Here is a 27,545-nt window from a genome sequence, read left to right as displayed (position 1 = left end):
GTTTCATTTTGCAGTGATAATGCAATGTCACTTGCTTCCAGCTTTCTCATACAGTTGTGATGATGAATGGGATAAAATGGGCTGTTGAACGAAACAAAAGTCCTTTTCAGTAGGAGAAGATTTCTTAACATTGACTCTACAATATTGTGTGTCCAATTAAAAAAAGAATCACGCATATTTTTTTCTTTCTAAATGAGAGCTAGGTATACGGGCTGTTAATTTAGCAACAAAAGCTGATTTTTTTTTAGTTGATTTAATTTAAAAGTTCAATTCAGAGGAACACTTTACCATACCCTTCCGTTAAGAACAGCACAATGTTTTGGTTCTTTGGTTTTTTTTCCCTTGGTTGAGCTCTGTGGCTTTTTGCAAAGAGCTAGCAATCAGTACTTCCATTAGCTCCTTCCCCTGTGGTGGTAGTTTGCCTGTTTCCAGGAAGGCTCTCTTGAGCTTGGGCAATTTTTGTTTGATTTCCACTTAGTTACATGTAAGAAGCAGCAAAAGAAAAAGATAATGGTTCTCTCTTGTGTTCTCTGCAAAAATAACGTACATATGTCTGTCATGCTGCTCTTAAGAAACTAGACAAAAGTGTAGGTAGGGTACTTCAGTGTGAAACTGGGTTGGTGTCAATTCCACTCAGATCCTTTGGCCCCTGTGAGCAGGAACTCTATAGCAGTGGAGCTAAACAAACAAGAACTAGGACAGAGTGCATGAATTATACAGATTATCTGGGAGGTTGTGCCTCTGCATGTCTGTCAATCATGTACTATGCAGACTTTCTTTAAGCATGCGTCAGTGCTTAAGCTCTTGGACAGTATCTGTTTGTCTAGCTATCTAATTTTAGTTGTCTTCATTAATCTTGGACAGGACTGAATTTTCTTTAAATAAAGGAGATAAACCTAAGTATTTTTGGAAAGAAAGTGCTCTTAATTTCCCTCCCTCCTAACATCTTGTAGTTCAGTGGGCCAGAAAACATGTAACTGCACTTTGGTAGTAGTAATATTCACAAAATTTAACTAACTAGAGAGAACTGAAAAGCAGCACAGTGATTTCTGCAGTCATTTACGTACCTAGCATAACTTCCCTAGGAAATGATGACCATAAAATACTATATATTTCACTACTTTTCCCTATTAAAATTCAAAAGAAATTTGTCTACAACTAGTTGTACTTGGTCTCCATCCTGAAATTGTTTCTTGGCTGCTTCATGTTGTGTCATCCACCCCAGGAAGCTGGTGAACAACAGCTTGGCTTTATAAGTCAGGCAAATCTCCACTAAAGTTGAGGTGAAACTTGTTCTGAAATGAAGCTTAATCAACTGTACATTGAAATAACGAAAACAGAAGGAACTGAGCATTGCAAAACTTTGTTTATTTACCTTAGAATGCAACAGAATGTTATTTACAGTGGACTTGTTTAAAACCAGTACTGATTGTTGTAATAGGCTCACTGTGAATTCACAGAATAAACGTTTTTATGCAAGTACAATACTTTTGTGCTTGGATATATAAAAATATATTATACCAGTGGAGAAATTAATTTTATGACAATCTGCAAGTTAATCTGTGCTAATTGCATTTATTGTGTGTTACGCACTGGAGAAAGGGGCTGCCTGCTAGACCCAGTCTGCAGTCTGCTTTTCAGGCAGTCATTTTGTCTTTTATAATTAACACAGCCATGCAAACATGCAGTTTGCTTCCTTTTTTTCTTTGTGTGTTTTTGAATATTTTTCTTTTCTTTTTTTTTTTTTTTTGAAGAAAGGTGTGTGGCCATGGGAACCAATTAGCAGGCCTAAATTTGCATATTCAACATAGTAATGAGACTTGATGAGATCAGCATTGGAGGCAAATGACTGCTGTTCTCAGTCCATCTAGTTCACTTACTTTTCCATCACTAACTGGTTACCTTTTTCCTCTCTGGATGCCTTGGCCAGCATCTTATGGCCAGAAGTAATAAGGTGGGCACAAATTCCTGCTGCTCATGATGTTACTGGCGATCTCCTTTCCTCACATTTGAGGGAACTGATACTGACCTGGGGGTCCTTAAGGACTTGGGATGGTAGAGAAATCTATTTCAAATGCAGGTGCTCTGTCAACAGGTATCAGATGATTGCTGCTCCTTGTCCCAGGGCACTAAAACAAAATCAGCAATTTCCAGCTCCATAAGACAGGTGGATTTTGTGCCATGTATGGGCTTCTTACATTGACACTGATTTTATTCTTTTTGCAGTATCCCCCATCCCAACTTGCCCTGTGCAGGTTGTCAAGGTGCAGTCCTTTGTTCTGTGGGGATATAGTATGTCTTGTCTCATGACTGAGAGCAATTTGATGCAGGGACCATCTTCACTGCACCATGCGGGTGCAGAGTGACCTTCTCAGCTTTACTAAACTTCAGCAAATAAGCTGGTTCCATCCTAATGCATTATGAAGTGTTCTAAAATCAGTCAACTATTTCTCTGGTGTTCTGTTGAGCAGTGTGTATGTGTGAGATTCTCTTCACATCTGTGCAGGCAAATGACACGAAGTGTGTACATATATGTGTGTGTGTGTGCTCAATACTATTTGTGCAAAGTAAAATAATATAGGTTTTATCCTATTAAAGTATGATCACTAAGGGTTTTTTTTTTATTTTTCCCACTGCATCACTTCTGTTTCTCCCTTTTAATTTTCTTTCAAGTGAAATACTAATCTCATGGTATTGCTGGAAAATTTGAAATGCCTGACATGTCTATTTGAAGACTGTCATGTACTGCTGGGGTTTTAAAATCACAGAGTCTGACACTGCTCACAGCAGTTTCGCCCTGGGCATTTATAGAGCTCTTTGTTGATTTGTATGCCTGTAGCATTCAAAAGAAACTTTGATTTGGTGATTTGTTGGTTTTGTTGTTGTTGGCTTTTTCTGTTAAATTGTGTTTTCATATTTCTGTGTGGGAAGATAACTGGAGGAAGAAGTACAACTACAATGCACCAAGTCCGGCTGTTTAGTTTTATTGTGTTGCATTACCTTCTCTTGCAGGTAATGTATGTTCCAGATTGTAATATTGCATATGTATTAGACCAGAACAGGAGTGATTTTGACAAGAAAATAATAATAATAATAATAATAATAATAAATAATAATAATAATAATAATAATAATAAATTTTTTTTAAAAGTAAAAGTGAAATTAGATCAATCATTGTTTTTAAACCTGTACAAAATACGTATTACTCCTCATGCAGGCAAGCAATGCAGTGCTCACTGCCATACTGAGGCCAAGCTTTTAATAACAGCAGCAAGGGGAATATGTCACATTCTAAAGAACAAGAGACAAGGACTGCAAAAGTACAACTATCATTTCCATTTCCATTTTATTTTACTGGAGCAACAGGCCTTGTTGGCTTGGATCAGTTCATTCACTTGGCACTTTGATCAGAACACCTTAAGATGTTGAAAAATTTTCAATCTTATAACCACACACTTTGGTTTTTAAAGCTATATGTGATTTGCTGACAATAATGTATTCCCTTTCTGCTTGGGAATACTGTAGTGCATTTGTTGACATAGCCGAGTTTGGGTGCCAGTTTGATGCAAGAAGGAGAAAAGAAGTGAAGTCAAACCATGAGGCTGTGGCAACTCAGGGGAAAGTTCTTCATTCAGAAGGGACTTAAGTTGTTCTCATGCATTTCAAAATTATTATGTATTTCTGCTCATAAGCACCATTTGGACATTGAACCCTTTCTACTTTCCTTCTGTATACTCTGTTAATTAACATAGGCTTCTTCAATTGCAAAACTATCTGGAATTGGTTCATTTTTAATTGTTCCTTTATTGTCAGTAATTAATTTGCCTTATAGCAAATGAAGTTTTGAACATGTAAAATATGAAGAATTATGTTTATTTTGCAAGGTTTTATAGAAGACCAGATTTGTATAGTTGCAAAATAAGTGTATTCTACTGAGCCTAATGGTTTGCAACCAAAATAATTATTTAAATTGGAAGCTTGGGGTAACTATTTTTTGCGATTTTACTGTAGGAGTTGGACTTGATGATTCTAACGGGCCTCTTCCAACCCAGTATATTCTATAATTCTGTGATTTTGTGATTTTATGACATTGAACTTTCCTATGTATTCTTTTTTCCTTATTCATCACTCTTCATTTTCACATCTCGGATTATACACAGTATTGCCCCAAACACATTTGTTTTTATTCTCCTTCCTCACTGTGCTTTTGTAATTCTGCTGAACTTACTCTCGTAATTTCCTTTTGCCTGTTTTTGCTTGGTGCCTGTTGTTACTCTTCCCTCATTATTATGAAATGGTCTGTTACTCTTCTTTCCTCCCTTTCAAAAAATCCAGCTGTTCAGAATAAGCCAGGGAAGATAGACTGTGCCATTATAACCTTGGTGCTGTGCTGGCAGTGAAAGCTGAAAAAGCATTCTGTATCTTTCTGGAGTTTAAACCCTTGTCTCTTCCAAAAGGTAGTCAGTGATGCTCTTTTCTTGGTGATGTACATCTGAAGTGCTATTTGTTTTTGATTAATTGGAAGTAAACTATTTATGGAGATGACAGTAAAGGAATTCACCTGGAACTGTACTACCATTCCTATGTAGTTCAAGAAATAGGATGGATTCTGAATAATTACTCTGGGAAGGGATTACAAAAGGAAAAGTGATATTCAGATTAGTTTTGTTGTTTTGGTTTTGCAGGGTTTTTATTAATACACTGAGTACGTCCTTTCTTTGAAGATTGTTAGGAAACAAAGCCATGCACTCTGCAATGGGATTGCAGGTCCTAAGTGGAATATTGGTGCAGTACTACAGCCCTTTATCCGATGGTCCACAGGCAGGATAAGGTCTAGAATGAACACTTGGCAGCGCTCGTGGATTCATGCACCATTTATAGCACTTACGCATTCTCAGTTTTGTGATGAAAATATTCAGTGCCCTAAAGAATTTGCCTCATTGTTAACATTTGGTTTGTGATTGTAAATAACCAATTCAATACAGGTGACTGCAGCTGTACAGAATGGAGAAGGGACTAAATATTTACTGACAATATTTTAATTGAAAGAATTTGATGCTGCAAGTGACCCAGTGTCGTGGGTTGTTTTTTTTCCAGAACATCTGATGGTGGAAAGACAGTCGGTACCATTGAAGTCAATCTTGTGAAGATGGGAGAGCTAGAGGAGGGGGAAACAGACCACATCACAGCAGATACCCAGGATCAAAAGGTAGAAACTCAGTTTATTGCACAAAGTTAATTAGAATGATCAGTTGTACCAGATGTCTAAAATACTAATTACCAAATTGGGTTAAGGACTTAAAACAAAATTTCTGGAGTAAGTAATATGTACACTTATCTCCTTCGACTAAAAAAAAACCCTCATGAAAATATACAGAGTAGTATTCTAACTTGAGTTTCCTAGTCCCTTTCCTTCCTTAAGAAAAAAATAGCTTATTTTTATCTCAAGTGAATGTATTTGATCTCTTCTGATCAAAAAACTGTCCAGAGAGATGCCGTAAATATGGCTTCTTTTTTCCTTGGATAGCCGCTCTGCTTTCTGCCCTTGAAGTCCTATTCATGTTGATTTTTATGTGCAATCTGTGCCTACAATACTGAAAAGCTGGGAAGAATGACAGACGGGCAAGCCAAAGAAGAGGTGAATTCCCTTGCAGAGGTGCAGGTTCAGCTGCATTTCATGGGAGCACACAATTTTTGCAGCCCTAATACGATGGATTACTGCTTAACACTATGGTGTATTCTGTTCTTCACGGAAAAAAAAAAAGTACATATTGATAGAGGGAATGCAGCATTTTTTGTTTGGAAGTAAAATATAAAACCGTATTTTTTGAGAAAAGGACCTTATTTTCAATATATTTTCTGCTCAGCCAAACCAGTCTCGGGTAAAATTCTGAGGGTAGATTTTACACTTTATTTTCACCACTTATCTCAAAGGACTTCAATGCCTTTTTAAAACAGTAGATGAGTGGGACCAGTTCCAAAAAGCTAACAAATGCTGTAAAACCTTTCTGATTTTGAACTGTAAAACTTGTACAAGATATGCAACATGAGGGTTTTTTTCAGCCTTCTCTTTCATTTTGCTTTTCTTCCATTTCAAAATGTGAAATGAGACTCCTTGCAATTATTTGAGATGTAATAAATGAGCTGCATCTGGCCTGGGAGAGACAGAAGGCTTTAGTAGCATCTTTCTGGGGGTTTCTAATACTTGTAAAGAAAGACCAGCCTTGCGACAGATGTATTTTCTGTGGTCTTTAAAGGATTCCTCAGTTTGTACAAATTAGTTGCAGCAGAGTCTTGGTTTATATGTTCATAGTGAGGATGTGTGCCAGTTTGGACAAATTTCCTCTGATAGAAGGCAGGTTACAACCATCCTTCCCTGCCCAGGTTCGGGAAAAAAGAAATTTTTTTCCTTGGAAGAGAGTGAAAGAGATAAAAACTATTTATTTAACAAACACACAGGAAAAGAATAATAATGCTAAATAATAAAACCTCTCGCCATGGAAAGAAACCTGGGAAGATTTCAGAGTCCTTCCGTAGTCTCTCTCTCCCCCTCCTTGGAGCTGGGACGGGATGGTGGGCCCCCCTCCAGGGCCAAGGCCTCGGTGGAAAAGTCCTCCCAATATATTCTGATGCTGAAACTGTCCAGCAGAGGAAAAGGGAAAAAACCCGAAGTCCCAGGAAAACAAAAGTTCAACTCTCCGTCTCCCTCCAGAGAAAAAGGGCTGAAAGCTGGCTGGAAAGCAAGCAGGGTGGTTCTTCTACTCTCTACCTGTAGAAAGCAGAACACAGAGGAGTCTGTGTATCTGTGTCCTTGAAAACAAACTGTAAACTGCTTTGAAAGTTTTGCTGGTTTTTTTTTTTTCTCTCCCCCCTCTCAGGCTCAGTTTAAAGGCACAGAAACAGCAAAAAATTAATTTCTGGGCATAGAGCAGAGATAGGGGATACACATCGTAAAATCACCCCAAGAGAGGATGCAATTGTTAGAATGTAGAGTTACTGAATTACTTCAAATAAATAACTTTTGAATTGGGTTTGCTCACTTTTAGATAAACTATGTGCAGGAATTTCTCATGGAAGAGGAAGGTGATGGTTAAATTCATTTCCAGATGTCAACTGATAGAGAATACATCATGTCTTGCTCTCTGCCTTAGGTTTTCCAACTGAACTTCTAGAAACTGGGGAACATAGCTCCCTATCACCTTTAGAGACTCTCATTTGTTTACTAGCTGGGGGTAGGAGGAGCATTAAAACTATACTTCATACTACATTTAACACAGGTGTACACTGATTGATTTTTCCATAAACTTTTTATACTTTTATGCACTAATCTTATCAAAGAAATATTCCAGTTCACTTGTATAACATATTACTTTTATCACAAACTGCAAGCACATTTTAAAGACTTTTATGTGCTTCCTACCTTTCCCTTGTTTAAAAATTGTTTTCTTGCAGAGTGCATGTGAAAACTGCTTTGCCTAAAGAAACTCCTTTGAAAGCACAAAACTTGTCAAAAATTGTTTTAAATGAAAGTGCCTTATTCTTAAAAATATAATAAAATATATTATTAAGCTAAACTATTAATATCTCTCAACCCTTCTGCCACTATACTGCTAGGAAACCTTTCTGTTTTATTATGAAACAGCTGATCATATTTTGTCATTTTCTTGGCTATAATTTTGGTTGTGTTACAGTGTCTTGGAACAGAAATATAAAGAAAAAATGTAAATTATAATTAGGGCTTCGGAAGTTTATATTATTATCAGTGATGGTTTTCTGGCTACCTTTTATAAACTGCCATGGATTTATTTCAGACCCCTGAATGTGTCACATTTGTTGTTGCATTTCTTTTGCAGTGTGCATTGGTTCGTGAGTGTACAGCCACTGAAGGCCTAAGTGGGAAAGACAACCTACCTTCCTTAAATGCAGGTAAGAATTCCAGCATCTCTAAGAGATGGCTCTTTCAATGCTATGTCGGGTCCTGAAGAAAGCACATAGATTTGTGACAGAGCTCATAAAAACTCTTCAAATGCTGCACAGATGTTTAAGTTCAATATTTTAGTGTTTTATACATATTTGACAGTATCATTTTATTGAGAAATGTGAGGAAATGTGTGTCAGTTATGCTTTCTGAAGCAGTGCATGAAATCTTCATCTCCTACATCTTTACAGTTCAATGATTTTCAAGATTGTCAGTGACTTCCATGGGCATGGAATTAACCTTGTAAGATTCTGTCATGTCATTGCATGGCATTCTGTTAAATAATTATGCATTATTTGTAAGTGAATACCTGGGAGAATCAATCTCTCGCATAGCTGATGAAGTGGCAGTTTCAGTTTGATCTGGAAGCTGTCTGTTGTAGAATAAAGGGAGCTGTTGGCAAGGCATTCTCAATTCTAGGTCAACTCTGGGGTTGTGTGCATGGTGTTAAACTAGAGCTATTTCTCTTTCATTATACTGAGAAATATTACATGCTGATATGCTGCACCATAAAACTTTTATTAGCCCAAGTTTATGAATCTCCATTACTCTGCAGTAACGATGTCACAAATAAGTTATATGGGTCATCTGAAACCACAGCGCTGTCAAGAATTCTGTGTTTGCTGCATACAGTTGAGGAGGAATGTTACTGAAATTTTACAGCCTTTTAAAACCTTTACTGAAACTTTTTCATATGACTTCTGATAGGACAGACTCATTAGACTAGCTTTGCAGTCTGAAGGAAGCACTAAAAACCTCCAAAAAATTAAGTTCTTCCATGTATGCATGAATGCTGTAATTTTTTTCTGTGAGTTATTAAGATTAGATGAGAAATGGAAAAATTTCTCCTACAGAGCTACCATTTCTTTTCATCAATTCCAAGTGAGAAAGATGTTAATTGAGAATTACTGAATGTACAGGAATTACATCTGGCTCCAGAAATTCCTGAACTGGAAACAGCTGGAGGCAGGGAGGGTATTTGCATGTCTAGGTATCTATTTATGGCTATTCTTGGAGACAAGATACAGAGACAAATTGAAGGATTTGATCTAACTCAGTGCAGTTGTTTGATTCTGATTCTATATGTTATCCAGAATAGTGGGACTTAAAGAAATGACATCTCTGCTCAGAGAACAATACTGATTCACGACTGATTTTTCCTATTTGTTGCCTCCCTTTTGTGGGTTTGATTGGGGTCTTTTGTTGACTTCTTTTGTATAGGAAAATGCTGTAGATTGTGTATGTATTTTGTTGGAACTTCCAAGGCAGATGTTGGTTTTATGAATATTGAAGTCGATCAATTTGTCAAGAATATTTGCACGTGATTCTATAGCATATCTAGACAGCGTTTCTACATTTATTATTCTCATATACAAACACACAGTATAAAACCAAACCCCACCCAACAGTACTAGGGTTTATAAAGTCAAACATACTGTGGAGGGCCTTTTTTTTGTCATTTTTTGGGTTTTCAGGTTTTTTTAAAAGAATTGAGGGGAAGGAGCGGAACCGCAGGTGCATATGCAAGAAATGACAGCATGCAGGATATTGGAAAGAGTTTGCACTCACAGGAAATTTGTTCTGATAAATAATTACTCTTCAGTCTGTTTCCTGCACTTGTGACTTTCTCTTCCAGCATCATTTCCACTTTCCTGCTGACACCAGGCACTGGTTCTAGGTTTTGTCAGTCCCATTCTTTTTACTGAATTCCCAATTTCTTTTCTTAGAAAATTTTAGCTCTCCTTTTATACTGTCAGCCTCTTTCCCCAACCCATCAGACTTCTTCCCCAGCATGCCTCTGTGACTGGGCTTCCTGTGGATTAAGGCTCTCTGTGTTGCCTGGAGACAGACTGGATTTCTCATATGGGTGCCTGTGCAAAAGTGTCAGGAAACCTGATAACATCAACAGTGCCTGTACTGCTTTCCCTGCTGTGTTCATACAGAAGTACCCCCATATACATACATATTTAGTACATGTGTATATCGTTGTAAAGCTTTCTGGTACTTTCTGTTTCTTATTGTGTATCAGGCCTTCAAAATGATGCAACTGGAAAAAATACCCCTCTGTGAATCCTTAAGCCTGTAGGCATAGAAGAACACTGGCATTCTCCTGAAATTTAAATCTTAGGATAGGGAACTTGCAGCCCTCCAGTGAGTTATGAGATGCTTATTCAGTGAGTGGGAATGAGTAGTGTATTTCAGTGCCTTATCACTATTCCATTTATACCCCAAGAGATTGAATTCACGTCTCAAAATTCATTTATTTATAATGCTGGAGAGTTTGCCAGTTGTTTGCATGTAAACAAATTGCACTGTAAATAAAAAAGAGAATAAAAGTAATTGAAATTAAGCAAAATTAAGATAGCTGTAATTATTATTCCTGAGGTAATACACATCATATACCTATGCTACAAAGAAAGATATAAATAGAAACACTGTTAGTAAATTAATAAATGGCAGAGATATGCTTTGATCTATGTTCAATAGGGAATGAAAATAAAACCAGAGTATTCAATCTTTTATTATTTTTTTACTCTGCTTACAAGGGAAGCAATGTGAAGGATATTGCATGGAATAAAAAATGCAAAGGTCTTCACATTTAAAAATGAGAATGTCCAAAAATATGGATGGGTAAATACATGGCACTGGCTTTTAGGCTTGATGCTACAGAGAAAAGCTTTTAAAATTGGGTTTTCTCTTTTTTAAGCACTGCAGTTCATGTGGATTTTATTTTTTTTAACCCCTCTCATGATCACTGTCTAAATACAGGAGGGATCATGTTTACAAACCTTCCACTCATTTTAATAACTACTTTTTATAAAAGCCAATTCTACTCTTGCCATTCTTATTGTTTGGGTGCTTTTACATGTCTTCTAGAATTCTGTTCTAGAAAACTTGTTATAGTTAGAAATTAATTACTGTTGTAGTTGGAAAGGAAGACACTTCTGAAATTTGTATGGAATTGCATGATTTCAGTAGTTCTGTTTATGAGGAAAACATCAAGCACTATGCAGTTTTTATTGACAATCTCAAGCTTTAATAATACTGCATATTGGAATTATTTGGATTCTTTGGGAAAAATTCCCAGGCTTTTTTTCTGAGTTTGTAAATTAAATTTTCTTCCTAAACCCATGGAGAGATGATTTGACCATTTTAAAAAACTACAAGGCACTTGAGATTACCCCCATCTGAAAATTCAGACCTGAATCAAAAACCTGAAAATTCAGCTAGTACCTGGAGAGTAGTTTAATAATTCTAGCAACCATAAAAGTCACAATTTTAGATCCAAATTTTCAGTGTCCTTTGTCCCTTGCTGCAGTCCTGATGGGTTTTCTGTTTTTTTTTTTTGTTTTGTTTTTTCTTTGTGATGGTTGTGGTTGTGGTTACAGGGGGGAGATGGAAGGAAAGAGATTTTTCAGCTACATATTTGCTTTAGGTTCTAACAGATTAATGTGTATTTTTCAGTGTAATAGATTCTGAGTGCAAATTTAAGGGCTGTTCTTGGAAAAACATGCTTTGATAAACTCCTTAGGAAGTAGACATAAAAAGGTAAAATAAAGAAAAGAGTCTTTTGTGTCTGGGGCATCATCATTTAAAATGTCCTGGTAATATATACCAGGCTGCTCCCAACTGATCAGGGGGCACAACAGAAAAAAACCAAACCCAACCCAAAATTATCATCTGGTTCGGCAGTTTTCTGTTTAAGGCGAGACCTGAATTAGCCCTTAGTTTCCCAAGCTCTCCCTGACATTTGAAAATTTGTATTCCCTGCCTTGTTAATGGGAGATGATTGGTGCCATATATCAGCCTTGTGAAATGACAGAGACTGTTAGTATTACTGACAAGACTGGTTTCATTGATTACAAGAATCTCAGCAAAAGAGAAGGAAAATAGGAAATATGTGTTGCAGCATGTTTTAACCAAGTGATATAATAAAGCCCAGACAATGGGTGGAAGTTGATCATAGGCTTGGAGATGCTTTTTTCTGTAGTTAAATCTGTGTAGTGAAGATCCTCAAACTCTAAAAGTGTGTGGAAAAATGTTTGAACATTAAGATATTTTGGGTATTAGTAGTAAAGAAAAATTACTGTTATTCATATGTCAGTGATTTCAAGCATCTCTTTGGCTTATTTCATAACACTGAGTTAGAATTTAGTTTTTGAAAGTAAAATCACTAATAACTAAAGGCAAAATGACTCTAAAAAGGCTTCCAGTTTTTCATCAAAGACTAATGCTGAAAAATAGTAGAGTGATGGGAATACAGAGCAGTACAACTACTTAAACACTACTCCTTTCTTTGAGTTGCCAGCGATGGGTTTACTGTCAGTATCTTTGAATCTCTGGTCTTGTTTTAGGCCTTTCCTAAAGGATTTCTGTTAAAAAACCTGATTGCTTAGATAGACAAGAGAGTTTGTGTATCTTTTATTTTTTATTCTCTATAAATCAGCCTACATAAGCATTAATGGTGTCAGGGAGTTGTGAATTGAAATGTCTATTAGCAGATGTCATTTTGACAGCAGCAGTTTCCCCACAGCACACATGGGGAATGCATTCCTTTGAGTTACAGACCACTCAGCGGCAGATCAATGGGAGCCTGCTGGAAGGCAGCTTTTTCCAGAAGGCTGACAGAAAGGCACCAGTGGAGGATTTGGATGGCTGTCCAAAGTCATTCCGAGTTGGGAAGCTGTGGACATGTGTGTTAAATGACAATCATTTGTCTCCAAGTAAGCTTATCAAAGTAGTCAAACAGAACGTTTTCTTCCTCAGCTTTTCCCCTATTTGTTCTTTCTGGAAAATAAGAGCAGGGTAAAAGAAAAAGATGGAAAGGAGAGAGTAGAAATTTCCCACCTTTATTATAGAGCATCACTGTAAGATCTGAACGGAAATGTAGCCAACATGTGAGAACTGTAAAATAAAAACATGATGGATTGTAAGCTTCCAAAACACCAAGAAATGTGATTTTCTTATGTCATGTTGCAATAGTGATCTGAAAACAGTGTGTGTAACACAGTGACAGGGCTGTTATATTTATTTCTATGTCTTGACCACATCAATGATCAAGGTAACTCTAAAATGGTCAAAAGTTGTTTCCTTTAATGTAGAAGCACACCTTCTATTTGTGTTAATGACTTCTGTGTGTGCATGTCAAGGGGAAGATGCAGCTGAACTCTGAGTCCTGTGCAATTTATTGGAATTGTGAGTGGTTCTAGCAGGTAGCAAGCAATGGTAGGGACTGTATTGAGTTCATTGTTCATTTGCTCATTCTGGTTTTCCTAACTTCAGCTTAAATGTACGAAAAGAGAGTCTAATTTACATTCTCACTACTTTGAAATCCTAAATTCACAGGTTAGCTACTGTGCTGGTAAAATGTGATTTAATGACTGTACTAGTAATACTTTGTCCTCCACATTCTGGTATAAAAAATGAAATAAAAATTAAATGCTTTTAATAGAATTTTAATGGTTCTAAAATTAATTTTGTAAGCAAGGGGGAAAACAATATATATTATTTTCTGCATGAAATTGTTGCCATAAATTTTCAGAGTCACATAACCACAGTAAAGCAATGATATGATTTTTCCCCTTTGCAGTGTTAAGAAACCCAGTCTGTAAGTTATATAGATTCCCTACTTCTGACAACAAGTGGATGCGGATCCGGGAACAGATGGCTGAGACCACCCTCTCTTTCCATGTTCCTAAAGAACTAATAAATCTGCACATAAAGGAGGATATGAGAAGGTAAGGAAGAAGCAGCAGCAATAGTAAGAAGTAAATTTTATTTTTCTGACTTGGAATCATGCAAATGATGAGCTAAAAAATATTAATTTGAAGTATGAAATGGGCACTTTCTGGCTGCTAAGAATTTACAGCTGTAACTGAACAACAGAATTGACTGCTCAGAATTTTTAGGACTCCAGTGACCTCATAAGTTCTGAGCAACAAACTGTGCTAAAGTGCGGTCATGACTTTAAATCTGTGAATGTCAACATTTGGTTAACAATATAAATAATCTGGAACGTTAACATTTTATAAAGAATCAGCAAATGACAGGGGTGTGAACAGCATTGTGGTGTGTTTGGCTACATGTCTGGGTAGAGTTAATAACACAGACAGACATTATGCAATGGAAAATGACAAGTTTGTAGTGAATAAATCAGCAATGAGGATAAAAATGACATTCCTCTAGATAATCTAAATGAGGTGGCATAAGAAAAGGATACCAAAGTAATGTTTGTTTGAAACCTTAGTTCATGTTTGGTCTTGTAACCAGGAGAGATGTCTGAGAATCGTTAAAATGTGTACAGCCTGGGGAAAAAGGAGAATAGGGAACACAGGTGTCCCAAAATCCTCTGTATGTCTAATTTCCCACTGCAGTGATTAAAATGGCAGCTTGTCCTTGAATCCTTGTAAGCTGTGCTGATAAAATGTGGGGAAACCCCTTTATTTTAAGTAGTCCAGGGCTACCCTGAAGAGAATGCCTTCTTTATCCAGTGTTAATGGGTGATGTAGAAGATATTGCCTCTTTCCTCATGGAAGTTGCTTCACACATAGATGGGCATCTGGTCTCATGTATGAGACTAACACTGACCTAGTGCTGCATCCCAAAGCCATCCTGTGCACTTTCCTGTTGCGGTTTACAGAGGTTGTTTGTCCTGCAATATGGAGCTTCTTTTCTATTTTTATTCACCCCATCTGTTGCTTCTCTATGATTTTTTTATGCCAATAGAACAGCATGCAGAAGACTGGAATCTTGATTTTAATAGAGTCAGTGGACTGACACATACTTATGCATGGTGATGATGTGTTATAAAAATCCTATGAATTGTTATGATACTTTATTTTATTCATTTAGTACTGTGTTTAGGCATTTATGGCCTCATCTTGTTAGAGAATACTTATGTGCAAGGTTTTTTTTTTTAGTAAGCAATAAAAATAGATTATGCTGACTCGCACAGTTCATGCACTTCCCATATTTTCATTTGCCCCACAGGTAAATGTCTTTTAAATGTTAGAGGATTACTTTAACCACTTTTACTACTACTGCATTATTCTCTCCAAAGGCATAATGCAAGTAATAGCCCTTGTTGTTATTTCATATTATAGAATTCACCTCCCTGGATAAACTCATAGTAAAAAATCACCATGGTGGGGTTTTCTCCTCACCAAAATAAAGAAAAGCTTTGAGAAAGAAACAGAAGGAAAAGTTGCTCAAAGATTGAGACAAGTGCTTCTGATTTTCCTGATTTGCAACGTGGTTAAGCTGTTCAAGCCTAGTTGAAAGTGTGGGTGTGAAAGAGAGATAAGTGATTGATAGAGTCTGAGGGAGGAGGTACGACTAACCAAAAGGAGCAACAACACGTGGTAGGATAGTAGCAGATGGTGGCAATAGGGGCATCTTTGTCATCTATTATCATATAAGAGCATGGGTTGGAGCTTCAGTTTTGTCTGGGCTTTGCTTTTTGAAATAATTGCAAAGACGTGTTCTTGTGGAGCCCTTACACTTGTAATCAAGTAAAACGTGTGAGGAGGATGCTACTATATTAGTTGTTGAATTCACACAAAACATGTACTGCACCATCTTCAGGCTATTCTCTTCTGAGGTATACTTCTCTGTGTCTTTTTCCCCCAGTTAGTATAAAAGGATAAATATTTTTGTCTCAGAAGCCACTTCTTATCATACTCAGCCTGTTTAATTTTATTTTTATTGTGGCTTCAATATAGTCAGGTCTGACGCAATTACCTATAAAAATATGCAAGTAAGTGTTAATCCTATTCAGTATTCATTATAATTTTTAGTTTAAATTCCCTTTCCTCACAGCTCTTACAATTGTTTATCTCTTGATAAAGCTCCAGTGTTCATTGTTAAACAAACGCTTTCATTTACCGACATGATGCTCTGAAATATGTAACCTCTAAGGGTATTTAACTTTGGGTTTCAGCATGAAATAATATTTTTAAAGAAATGCATGCATTACAGATTTTATCCTTCAAACCTCCCTGGAAGAAACTTTAATAGGAGCTATATGGTAATTTTTATTGTTCTAGCAAGGGTCATACAGTCTGCTTAGCTGGTTTTTATTACAAAATTATTTCTGTTTCCTCTTCGAGGTGTTCCAATGGGTCCTTTCCACTGTTTTTAATATTTCTTTACACAAATCTGGTCCTGATATTTTACATGTGTCATGCAAGATTAGCCAAATGGTTCTTTGAATGTAGTGATTATTAAAAAAGACTTAGCTTACAGTAATGGTTCAGAAAGTTGATTGACCCATACAATTGAAGATTGCAGTTGCAGATGCACCTGGTGTAACTGGATCAGCACAGCAAGAGATTTGGCTGAAAAGAAATGCCACCTATACTTGAATTTGGCCCATGGCATTTGTGATCACAACTCATAAGCAGATTTCAAATATAAATTACTGAACTTAAACCCTCTCTCCAGAGTACAAAGCACACACTCAAGTTTTCTCCTGAAATGACTGTCCTGTCCCATCAACACTAGGCTTTTTTTTTTGGTGCAAATCTCTGTATTTTATTTAATCTATGTATTGTATTTTATTTCTTTCATGTAACATTATGGAATGATGACAAAGTTAAGGCTGTCAGAAAAATAGATGTTTTTCTACTTCCTCTTATTAGACAACTATTGAGAAATGGAGCCCCAATGCCAAGTGTTGGGAGTAGGCTTTGATTTTTTTGGACCTTTGGATGCTGGTATTTACTTGACTTGTTTTTGAGCAGTGGCATTGCAAAAATGTATTGATAAGAGGTGATAGCATTTAATAAAAGTGATTTTGGGTAAACTTACTATGACTTTTGAAGATATTTGAATCAATCACATTCAGAGAGACACTGTTAATATGCCTGTCCACTTAAGAATTTTCACAACATTGTTTCTTGTAAGTACTTTCTTTTCAACACTTCAAAAATTCCCAAACCTGTCAGTAAATGTAGCTCAAATACATACAAATGCTGTATTTACCTCACTGTACATCAAAGGATGATTGCTCTTCTTACTCTCCATCAGTTACTGCATAAAGGAATATAAGTATATGAACATAAGTGTAGCTTGACTTTTGTAAATAGTGCTTAGACAATTGTCCGCATCAGACAAGATCAGTTTTAAACCCTGTTAATTTATAAACTAAAGGATAAAATATTGTAATGAATAAACACTACATAATTCTCTGTCCTCTTGATTTCACTGTTCACAACCTATTTTGGAAGAGATAGCCCCTGTGAAAGTCTAAGAGGGGCTTTCATAGATGACTTAAGTAAAATTTGCTGGATTTTACTTTGATTTTGGGTGTTTAAAGTTGCACTGCATTGGAATGGAGTGACATCACTGATATTTCTGTGACAGTTACCTCTACATAACATTACCTAGAATTCAGCAGTGCTGAATCTATAAAATGCTAACTTACATTCTATATTGAGACTGCCCTCTCAGAGAAGGCTTTTTTGCAAGATCCACACAGGTTTTAAGACTCCAGAGAAATCATTCTTAGCAAAGGCTGCTAAGATTTCCAGATGTTATATTTGTGCACAGCATGCCCTAAGGAAGTCCATATTGAGCAAATTAGAGCCTCCCACAATATAGTGAAAAAATGCAAAATTGAAGTGAAAAATTGTCTTTTTCTCAAGATTATAGTTATTTTAACACACTCAAACTCTGTCATCACAAAAATCATTTGAATTTTTACACTGTTAGCTAAAGGTTTTGAACTTAGCAGTACTTATCTTTGGCTCTAATAGCACTGACTCGGGTGTAATTTTGGCAGTTCCTGTTGCTTAAGGCATTAGGGCAACTAAAAAAGCTTTGTACAAAACTGAGAGATCCTCACTCTGTATTTTGAATGATGCATTCTGATTAATAAATTGGGGGAAAAAAGAAAACAGAAACCCAGAAAATGTTTAAATGGTTGAGTAATTGTTCAATTAATAATGCGATTAATCTTGCCACATGTATGACTCCAAGCTGAAAGAAGGAAATAAAGTTTTAAATTTAAACTGTGAAAATAAAAGGGTTTTGCTTATATCATGGAACTGAAGCAATATTGTCTTAAGCTGATTCCACTGTATTCTGGTGAAACAATCTAAATTGTAAAATAACCAAACAAAAAAACCCTAAAGCAATTCCAGATGCTATTTCTAGTTACTAAAATATAATTTAGGATAAAAGTGTAAATTCCACAGATGCCATTCTAAGTATTACTGGATTCAAGACTCTGCAATTGTCTAATACAGGAGAATTATCCTCTGCTATTAAATGAAAATCATGCAATTAACCTCAAATGATCATGCTCTTTGAAGATGTTGAGGTTTTGAAAGATAGATCCAAGTAATAAAATATCCAAGGAAGGGAGAGACATTAGTAGGGAAAGAGTTTAAGGCAAGAATGGAAGGGAAAGGGTCTTAAGGCAGGAAGGAAGAAATGAGTTTAATTTAGCTTATATATTGTCTCCACTTTTGTATAATAAAAAGGAGATGGTGGTGGATAGAAATTAAAAGGAACTTAAAAATTTCACCTCTTAGGAACTGTATAAAATATTATTGAGGCTTTGCAAACCCCAGTCTATTCTCCTCATATGTATACAAAAACAGCCTTTAAAATACTTTTTTATATATTTGTTGGCTTTTTTGGGGTTGGTAGTTTGCTCATGTGTTTCTGGTGTGATTTTTTGTCTGTTTTGTTTGCTTTGTTTGGTTTTTCTTTTTTTTTTCTGTTTATTTGTTTCTAAACAACTGTTCAGGGCATGTAAAAGGTAGGCACACCCTACATTGTAGTTTCTAGTTGCCTGTCAGGTCAGGCTTACCAAAACCTGGAATAATTTTGGAAAATTCTGTAAGAAGACAAAAATGGCAACTGTTTTCAAGAGATTCTGAAAGAAAATTATTAGTAAATAATGAAAAATATGCTTGTGGTTTTGGTTTTTGGTTTTTTTTTTTTTGCTTCCCCAGAAAGGATTAACTCCTCCTTAATAATTATTTGTCTGTTTTGGAAACAATACAGTGAAAATACTATGATTACTTTATTTCTGGAGGGAATGCTATATTGTTTGTCTGGGGTTTATTGGCTATATATCACAGGAGCATATCTTGCAGCAAAGAGAAATGAGAGTAATTTTATCTGCTTCTGTTCTAAAAAAAAAAAAAAAAAAAGATGAAATGGTTATCCATAAACACGTACATGAATTTTAAAGTGAACTTTGTGAGAAAAAATAATTCCTGTACTCCTTTCCTTAGAAAGAAACTTCTAAGCTTCCTTTACTCATGAGTGATTGAGTCATATCCCAAAGCTTATGGTGTATATTTACTCCAAAGCTCCTGTTTGATAAATATTCAGAATTTTTATGCTGTTATGATAGAAGTTTTGCAAATATAATCTCAAGAAATGTCTCATGTTGTTTTGAATCCTGCTAAGCTCTTTGCTTCTGATGTTTTGCAAAAGTGGATTTTAGAAGCTAATTTTGCTTGGCGGAGGTCAAAATAGTTTCATTTTTTAGGTTTTGAATTTGTCATGTTTTCTTCACTGGGAATCGCATCATTGGATTTTTGAAGCTGTATGTATAAAACATTGCTACTTGGTCTTCATACAGTATTTTTGGTTTATGTACTTTTATCTTATATTCTCTTAATTATCTCCTTTGAATTGCAGTGATCTTTTAAACTTTATCTTTCAATTTGTCAGGATTTGTGCTGTGTCCTTGATGATGCAAAGGGCTATTTCTGCTGTTCCCTTTTCTGAGACAGAGTAATCAGACTCAAGAAAGTTCTTTGAGGGATTGCCCTCTTTTCACTCCTCTTCCTCATCTTAACATCTTGCTGATGTTTTGCACTATTTTAATTTATTGTCACTGACCACAGGTTTTCACTGTGTATTCCACAATGGTGTCTGGACTGTCGGAGGTAGTTTTGCAAAAACAAGTTCATGGGAAACATGATTTCAATATTGGGACTTCCTTCTAATTTTGCAACATGATGCATACCAGTTGTTCAAAGTGCTCGTTACAGAAATCAGGGTTTGTATTTTAGCATTGAATATGCTTCCTTCAGACTTCTAAGCTGTTGTATCTAAAGTGATGAGCAAGTCATTTTCTGTTACTAGTGTCATTAGAGTGCATGGCACAAAGCAGGAGCTGTTTAAGTAGAAATTACCAACATGAATCATACAGGAAATTCATTGTGCCTCTTTCAGGTATTTTTAGTGGTTTACCATAATCACTCACCTAAGGTGTTCTGAAAAATAAAAAAAGCATGAGTTGGTAAATCAAAGGCAGAATACTCATCTGAGCCTTGGGTTCTCAGCCATTTCTTGATAGAAAGACGTAATTAGTCTACCAAAGGAAAGAATGCATGTAAAAACCAGAATGTAACTAAAACAGACTTAAAAATTAGCTAATTAGCTGATATTTAAGGTGGAGAATGAGGAATGGGACAGACTGTTTACATCCACATTCTGGTTAGATACAAACGGAGCAAGATTATGACAAGGCCACCAAGGAATGTAACTGATTAATGAAGGCAGGAGATAGTGGAAGCTAAGACACGTTCTCAGGTGGAGTTTCCATTGGGCAATGACAGAAAAAACTGTCCAGGAAGCAGTTTGAGGAGCTGAACAGCAAGACAAAGACATACAGCTCTAGACAAAGCCTGGATTTCATTCTGTAAAATGAACTTAAGTTGATGGTGAGAGCACAAGATCTGTCACAGTGATGAGAGCAATTATCTGGAAAAGACTTTGAGAGAAGATTTGGAGTGGGGGGGGATAAGATGATAAATAACTCTTTTAACAACACAGAGCTTGCACTAAGCTTCCTGCTCAGTTGACAAGCTATTAAGAATTCCATTGATGCATTGAAAAGTTGGATCAGTAACTGATTTGCCCTCTGTTGAACCAATATCTATTATATATATTATTTTTTTTACAGCACAATTGTTGTTTGACACAATTACTAGTTTGTGTGTTCCAAAAGTTATTCAATTAAATAAATTATCATAAAAGTATTATTATTAAAATAGATTAAAATTTTCCAAAACCATGAGTATTAGTATGAACTATAAACTTTCAAATATGAAAAATATGTTTTTTCCACTCTCTTTACTTTTGGAAGAGGCCTTTCATGTAATAATAATAAAGCTTGGTATTACGGAGTATTGTTGATGGAGTTTAGATATAGAAAAGACAATTTTTTTTTCATCCATAACTCAGAATTGTATTGAGTCAACAACAGCAGTGACAAATTGTAAAAGAACACAAGACATAAATCCTATTTAAGTCCTCTGTCTTCTATAATTCCATTAGAAAAAATAATAAAGGTATTAAATGTGCAAGGAGGCTGTTTTCTGAGGAAGTGTCTGTCATATAATCCTGTTGTCTCATGGTTTTGATTTTGCTGTATTTTAAAATGAAAATAAATTCAGAAAATGTAGTCTTCAAAGTTTCCATCCTGCATATGCTCTAGATTGCTATAGCACTGTACTCTTTCTTTAAGCATTGTAGTCTTTTTTTGTGACATATTAGAGGCTGAATTTTTACTTCAGTGATTGGTCCATGTTTCTGAGATGAAACAAATCAAATCTTGTCACCAGTAATGGGGGCAGGATTTGGTATTTCTTGAAAACCTATTAAAGTTAATATTGAGGGATTTGAGTTTCTCCTTCACATTGCTATTGGTGTCAGTGGAGTTGACTCATAGTCAGCCTGTTAAACAAATTTTTGGGTTTGGTTGGATGTTTTAGTCTGAGATAAAAGGTTTCTATTCCTGCTGTTGTTTAACTTCAGCTTGAGAACAACAGGTCCAGGCATGAGCTTAGATAGAGGCAGGGATATAACTCTTGGATAGAATACTGTATTCCCATATAGAAGAAGCAGTTAAGTTTTGGAAGCCAGCCAGGTCCAAACATGGTTCCTAAAACTATTAAATCGGACACCATAAATATTAAGGGCCAAAATATTATCACTGCAAACAAACAAAATTGCATATCCTAACAAATTTTACACACTTTTCTGAAAAGGAAAGCCCTAAGATTTTAATTTAAGGGACACCTCATGTTAAGGTGCTAAAAAACTGGCAAGGAAAATGGTCATTGAAAATGCTGGTTTCATCCTTTCACGGCAGATTATTCTTATGCTACAACATTGCCAGTTTGTATTGATGGAGAAAAGTTGAATTGGTTCAGCTTCAGGAGCAATTAAATAGCAAAAAGTAATCATGCCATTAGTAAACTCTCAACAAATTCATGTGGTGTAATCTTTGTTTCTGTGCTGATACTCTCAAGGACATGTATAAACAAAATGCTTTAATTCTGCTTCCAGTGCAATCTGTTTGGTTTTGGTTGTCACGTTCACCAGGAGCAGAGTTAGGCCTATAGAGCTTATTCTAACTCTGTTCACACTAATGCAAAGCTAATGATGATGGGGAAAACATCACTGTACCAGTGTGTGGCTGTTCTGTTTAATTTTAAGACTTTTTGACTAATGGTCAGATCTGCTGTTCACATAAGTGAACTCTGTTCCTGTGCTGCAGGCTCATTGGTCTTTCCCTCCCTCTTTCCACCCCTTCTCCCCCTTTTTTTCCTTTTTCTTCAGTAATTTTTCTGTATGCAAGAGCTGTCCTCTGGAAGTCTTTTTGGAGACTTCCAAGAATTGCAGTGAAACAGTCTTCTTGATGCTTCGAGGAAAATGAGGACAACTGGTTTTGTTGCAAAAATTTTCTCCTGCACAGTTCCAGATGTTTGAAGAGTCAAGATGTTTCATTTTCTTTAAAAACAGGTCCCACAAAGTGGGTTTGGGATAGATACAGGAGAAACTTCTTTTGCAACAGGGATAACCAAACAAAGCCCAGGGAAAGGCACTTGTTTGTGCAGGAAATTAAAATTATCTCTGTTTCACTCAGGTCAGCTCTCAAGAGTGTACAGGAAAACTGATAATTTACTAAAGGATTTCCTTTTGGATTTCCTTTTGGATTTCCAGTGACATATTTGGTTACCATAGCACTGCTGTTTTGACCTGATGAATACTGTAAGGCTGGACACGACTTTTATGGGACCGGTGGTGTGGCTTTTTGGGGGGTTTTTTTTGTGTATGTTTTGTTTTGAATGCTGAAGAAATGTGGTGAGGGCTGGTGTGTTGGTGAAGTGACTTTTGTAGAAACACTGCTAGAATTATGTTTATGATGTGTATGAAAGTATCCAAAGAGCAGTGTATCAAAACAACTATATTGAAAGTGTTGGGGAAAAAGCAAACTTTGTATTCTTTCCAATGGTGTTTCATATTTCTTCACAAAAAGTTTTGGACAGCTCTCTGGAGCCTGGCAGCCTTCTTTCCTCCACAAAAGAAACAGTATTTCAGTTTGTAGGCTACTGCCTTTATACCAAATGAGTCCTGAACACAAAAATTACTGCATTATTCACTGACATTCTTTATTGTGTACTTGTAAAATAGAGATGAAAAGCAGATCTTACAAGCATTCTGAAAACAGATTTTGTTTCGATTAGGATATAGTTCTGATGTTCTGTAACAAACTTGTTTTAGATTAATTTGGATGAATCTTAATGGATTAATGAGTTAATTAGTGCCTTCTCGCCTTTTGTTACAGGAATCAAGAACTTAAAGACCTGGGGGAACTTGCTCCTCACTGGGACAACATGCGCAAAAGTGTAATTGCTCACTGTGATCAGATGTTGAGCATGTACCAGGACACTCTTGCAGAGCTTGGGAAGCATACAGGTAGGAATCTGTGATTTCATGGAAGTAGTCTCTTTTCTGGAACAGTTAAGAATTTACTAGATTGTTAGCTACTAAATACTGGCATATTCACCAGGAATGAAACACCTTAAAATCTTAGAATCATAGAATGGCTTGGATTGGAAGGGACCTTAAAGATTATCAAGTTCCAATCCACCTGCCACAGGCAGGCGCACCTTCCTCTAGAACAGGTTGCTCAAACCCCCACCCAGCCTGGCCTTGAACACTTCCAGCAATGGTGCATCCACAGCTTCTCTGGGCAACCTGTTCCAGTGCCTCATGCCCCTCAAACTCAAGAATTTCTTCCTAATATCCAATCCAAATCTCCCCACTTTCAGTTTGAATCCACTCCCCCTTGTCCTGTTATTACATGATCTTGTAAATAGTCCCTCTCCAGCTTTCTTGTAAGCGCCCTCCAGGTACTGGAAGGTTGCAATTAGATCAGCCTGAAATCTCTTTTCCAGGTTGAACTACTCCAATTCTCTCATCCTTTCCTCATAGGAGAGGTACTCCATCCCTCTGAGCATCTCTGTGACCTCCTCTAGACTTGCTCCAACAGGTCATGTCCTTCCTGTGCTGCCACCCCAGAGCTGGAGGCAGCCCTGCAGGTGGGGTCTCACCAGAGAGGAGCAGAGGGTCAGAATCCCCTCCCTCCCCTGCTGCCCACGGGGCTTTGGATGAGCCTAGGACACGTTTGGCTCTCTGGGCTGAGTGCCCATGGCTGGGTCATGTCCAACCTCTCCTCCACCAGCACCCCCAAGTACTTTTGGGCAGGGCTGCCCTCAATCTGTTCATCCCCAGCCTATGTTGATACCAGAGGCTGCCCCAACCCAGGTGCAGCACCTTGCACTTGGTCTTGTTAAACCTTATGAGGTTTCCATGCATGTCCTTAGTGTAGTAGTTCTCTTTGCCCACAGTGTGCCAGAAAAGCACAGAATTAATATGGGATGGGCAATGCAAATATATGGTCAGTCTAGAAAGAGCAGTAAGTGCTGCCCTGCTCTTTTTCATGTGGAAATGGTGGTCCTGGACTCCGATATGTGCTGAGAGCTTGTTCCCTCAATATCCAACAGAATCCTGTGGTCAGGGTCTATATGGTACTGTAGTGTCCACATGCCAGTGGAATAAGGCAGCATCAGTGACAAATGTGCAGAAAAGACAACTGATCTTCTCCTCCTGTAGAATTTCTTATTCACAAAAAGATGATGAAAAATCAGCAGAACAAATTATTTATTTTTTTGTTTGTTTGTTCACAAATCATTCAAGGAACTTACATAATTCTTTTCTGTTTTCGAAGACCAGCAGAATCATTTCCTGAATCATACTGTATTCTCATCAAAGTTTTCTGTTTACAGCAGGACTTTCTGCCTCTTCCTGCCTAGTGTGCCTTCCTCCTCCCCCTCTCCCTGCCCAGTTTATGAGATATTCCATAAGGAAATGGGCACGTGTGCTCTGAATTACCACAAAGGCTGTGTCATTGTTGCTGCTTTCTTGCTGGTGTCAGATTTCTAATACCAGTCCTCACAATCACCATCTCAGAGATGTGTTTTCAATGACCATGCTGCCATTATTGCTTGCAAATGCAGTTTTGCTTTATGCTTTCACCATTAGGTGTTCCCACTGTGGCCTTGCTCCCACAATTTTGTTTATGTAGGCTTAGCAGTGCATGTCAGAGATAAACACTAGAATATTTCTAAGAGGAAGATACATTATGGTTATGAATATTTGTGAAAATAAAGATAGAAATTATGATAGCATCTTGTGAAATACCTGGCAAATATTTATGAAGTATTTGCAGTATTTTCTTCATTACTTCTAGCTTTCTACATATTCCAACCAAAACTTCTTTGTGTGTGTACTGAGAAATGGAGCAATCAGGTTCGTTATACAAATAAAATACATAAGAATAATTTCTTCTTATAGCTAATTGGATGCATTTGCTTTCAGTATAATGAATCTGTTGCATTTATTAGGTGAGACACATCTTTGCCTCCCAAAATAGGCATTAAGACTGTACTTCTATCCTTCAGCTATTATCTTTTAATATAGGACTGAACATGGTATTTCTCATACCAGATTGCTCTGGGATAGTGCTCTTGGTCACAGACAACAGAAATCCTATTTTAGTGTATGAAGGAAAACCACTCTCTAACTAAAAGTAAGCTTTTTGGGAGCAGTTGATCAACTGCTTAAATATTTGTTGGGGAAAAAAAAAAGCTCATGCATTGCACTAAATGTTGTATAATAATTTCCATTTTGTTTGCAAAGTGTCCATGATTATTTGCCATCATCAGAATACTCCAGTTCCAATTTTGGCAGACTACTGTCTAACCCAGTATGACACTTCATGTGATTCTGTTTTAAATAATATATACATGTATTTTCAGTCTTTGGCTAATTACAACTTGAAAGCACTCCAGAAAGTGTCATAAGCAAGCCAATAAATACAGACAATGAAGAAATCAATGTAATTATTATTACTTGCAGGAAAATATTGAAAGGACCTCTTGAGATTAAAAAACCAGACAATATAATCTACTAAGCATAAACCCTGCAAGACCTGTATTGTGCCAAGTGACTTTATAAAGGGTTGAGAATGTTAAAGGACCTGTCTTAATTGGGTCTTGAGAGAAATGAAGTGGACCTGGGAAACTGAGACTATCCAGGAGGACTGAACCAGCACATATAAAAAAAAGGGACATTTATCAGAAAACAAAGCAACCTAATAATTGTAGCAAATATGAGAAACAATGATGAGGTGTTAATTTGTTCATTTCTTCTCTATAAACAGTACACTTTATAAATTCAAAAAGCAAGATTATAGCCTTTGATAAGAAAAGCAAGCCAGACATATATTTGACTTAATACTGTAGTTGCACAAATAGTTATGTTGGGAGCACATTGCAGATACTGGAAATTCAAGTACTTAGGAAGTAGGAAATGCTAAGATTAGGGATGTGAGGACAATTTTAATTCAGACTTTTCAGGTCAACATATTTCAAATAAAACCCATGCCAAACCCCATTCTGCTTTTCAGTTTAGCCAGTGCAGGTGTCTTTCTTCATCTTAGGATATTGCCTGAATTTGGGTTGAAGTGTTCGGAAGGGCAGATAGCATCTGCAAATAAAATTTCTCCAAAATATTCTTATGTTCCTCCAACACAATCACATTTTGGGTTTTCTGAGTGACACCCACTTCAACTAACCAAACTACTTGTGGAATTTAGTGGAGAAGTGTGGAGATATAGCTAGAAAGCAGAAGTGAGAGACTGACCATCTCGCAACAGAGAAGACCATTAGGAGACCACTTAATTTCTTTTTGAAATCGAGAGATTGCTGTGGAAGTGTCAGGAGACCACGTGTTAGAGAGCAATTTTGGTTTAGCAGCATATTTACTGAAAATGGAGGTTTGAGAAAAATTAGGGCTATTTCAAATTTGAGTTGTTTTGGCAAACACTTTTATCCTCAGTAATGTGAGAATTTTAGAGAAAGGAAAGTATTGTTATTGGAAGGAAACATACCAGGAAGATATATAAGAGTTAGGTAACTGTCGTGGTTTGACACTGGCCCAGCACCAGGCAGCCACGAGAGTTGCTCGCTCACCCTTCCCTGCCACAGCTGGGCAGAGGAGAGAAAGAAAAAAAAAGTTAACAAAGGCTTCATGACTTGAGATAAGGACCAGGAGGAAACACTTCAAGGGCAAAACAAGCTTAATTTAAACTTAAAAATTGAATTTATTGCTAACAGAATCAGAGGAGGATAATGAGAAGTAAAATAAGCCCGTAAAAAACCACCTTTTCCCCCCAGCCCCTCCCCCC

The 27,545-nt window shown here is 36.7% G+C and overlaps 1 protein-coding gene across 11 annotated transcripts in view; it reads left to right on the top strand.

Annotated features, from left to right (window-relative positions):
- INPP4B (inositol polyphosphate-4-phosphatase type II B) overlaps positions 1 to 27,545 on the top strand; it is a 312,737-nt gene that overhangs the window by 190,274 nt on the left and 94,918 nt on the right. For all 11 annotated transcript variants that reach the window (XM_039550506.1, XM_039550513.1, XM_039550504.1 and 8 more), the window contains 4 exons: positions 5,098 to 5,209; positions 7,854 to 7,926; positions 13,569 to 13,716; positions 23,580 to 23,710. In XM_039550506.1, the coding sequence (XP_039406440.1) occupies positions 5,098 to 5,209; positions 7,854 to 7,926; positions 13,569 to 13,716; positions 23,580 to 23,710 (464 nt within the window). The remainder of the gene's footprint in view (positions 1 to 5,097; positions 5,210 to 7,853; positions 7,927 to 13,568; positions 13,717 to 23,579; positions 23,711 to 27,545) is intronic.

The sequence above is a fragment of the Corvus cornix genome, chromosome 4, assembly GCF_000738735.6.
Source record: "Corvus cornix cornix isolate S_Up_H32 chromosome 4, ASM73873v5, whole genome shotgun sequence".
Classification (NCBI taxonomy): Eukaryota; Metazoa; Chordata; class Aves; order Passeriformes; family Corvidae; genus Corvus; species Corvus cornix.
This window is presented reverse-complemented; position numbering and strand designations above follow the sequence as displayed.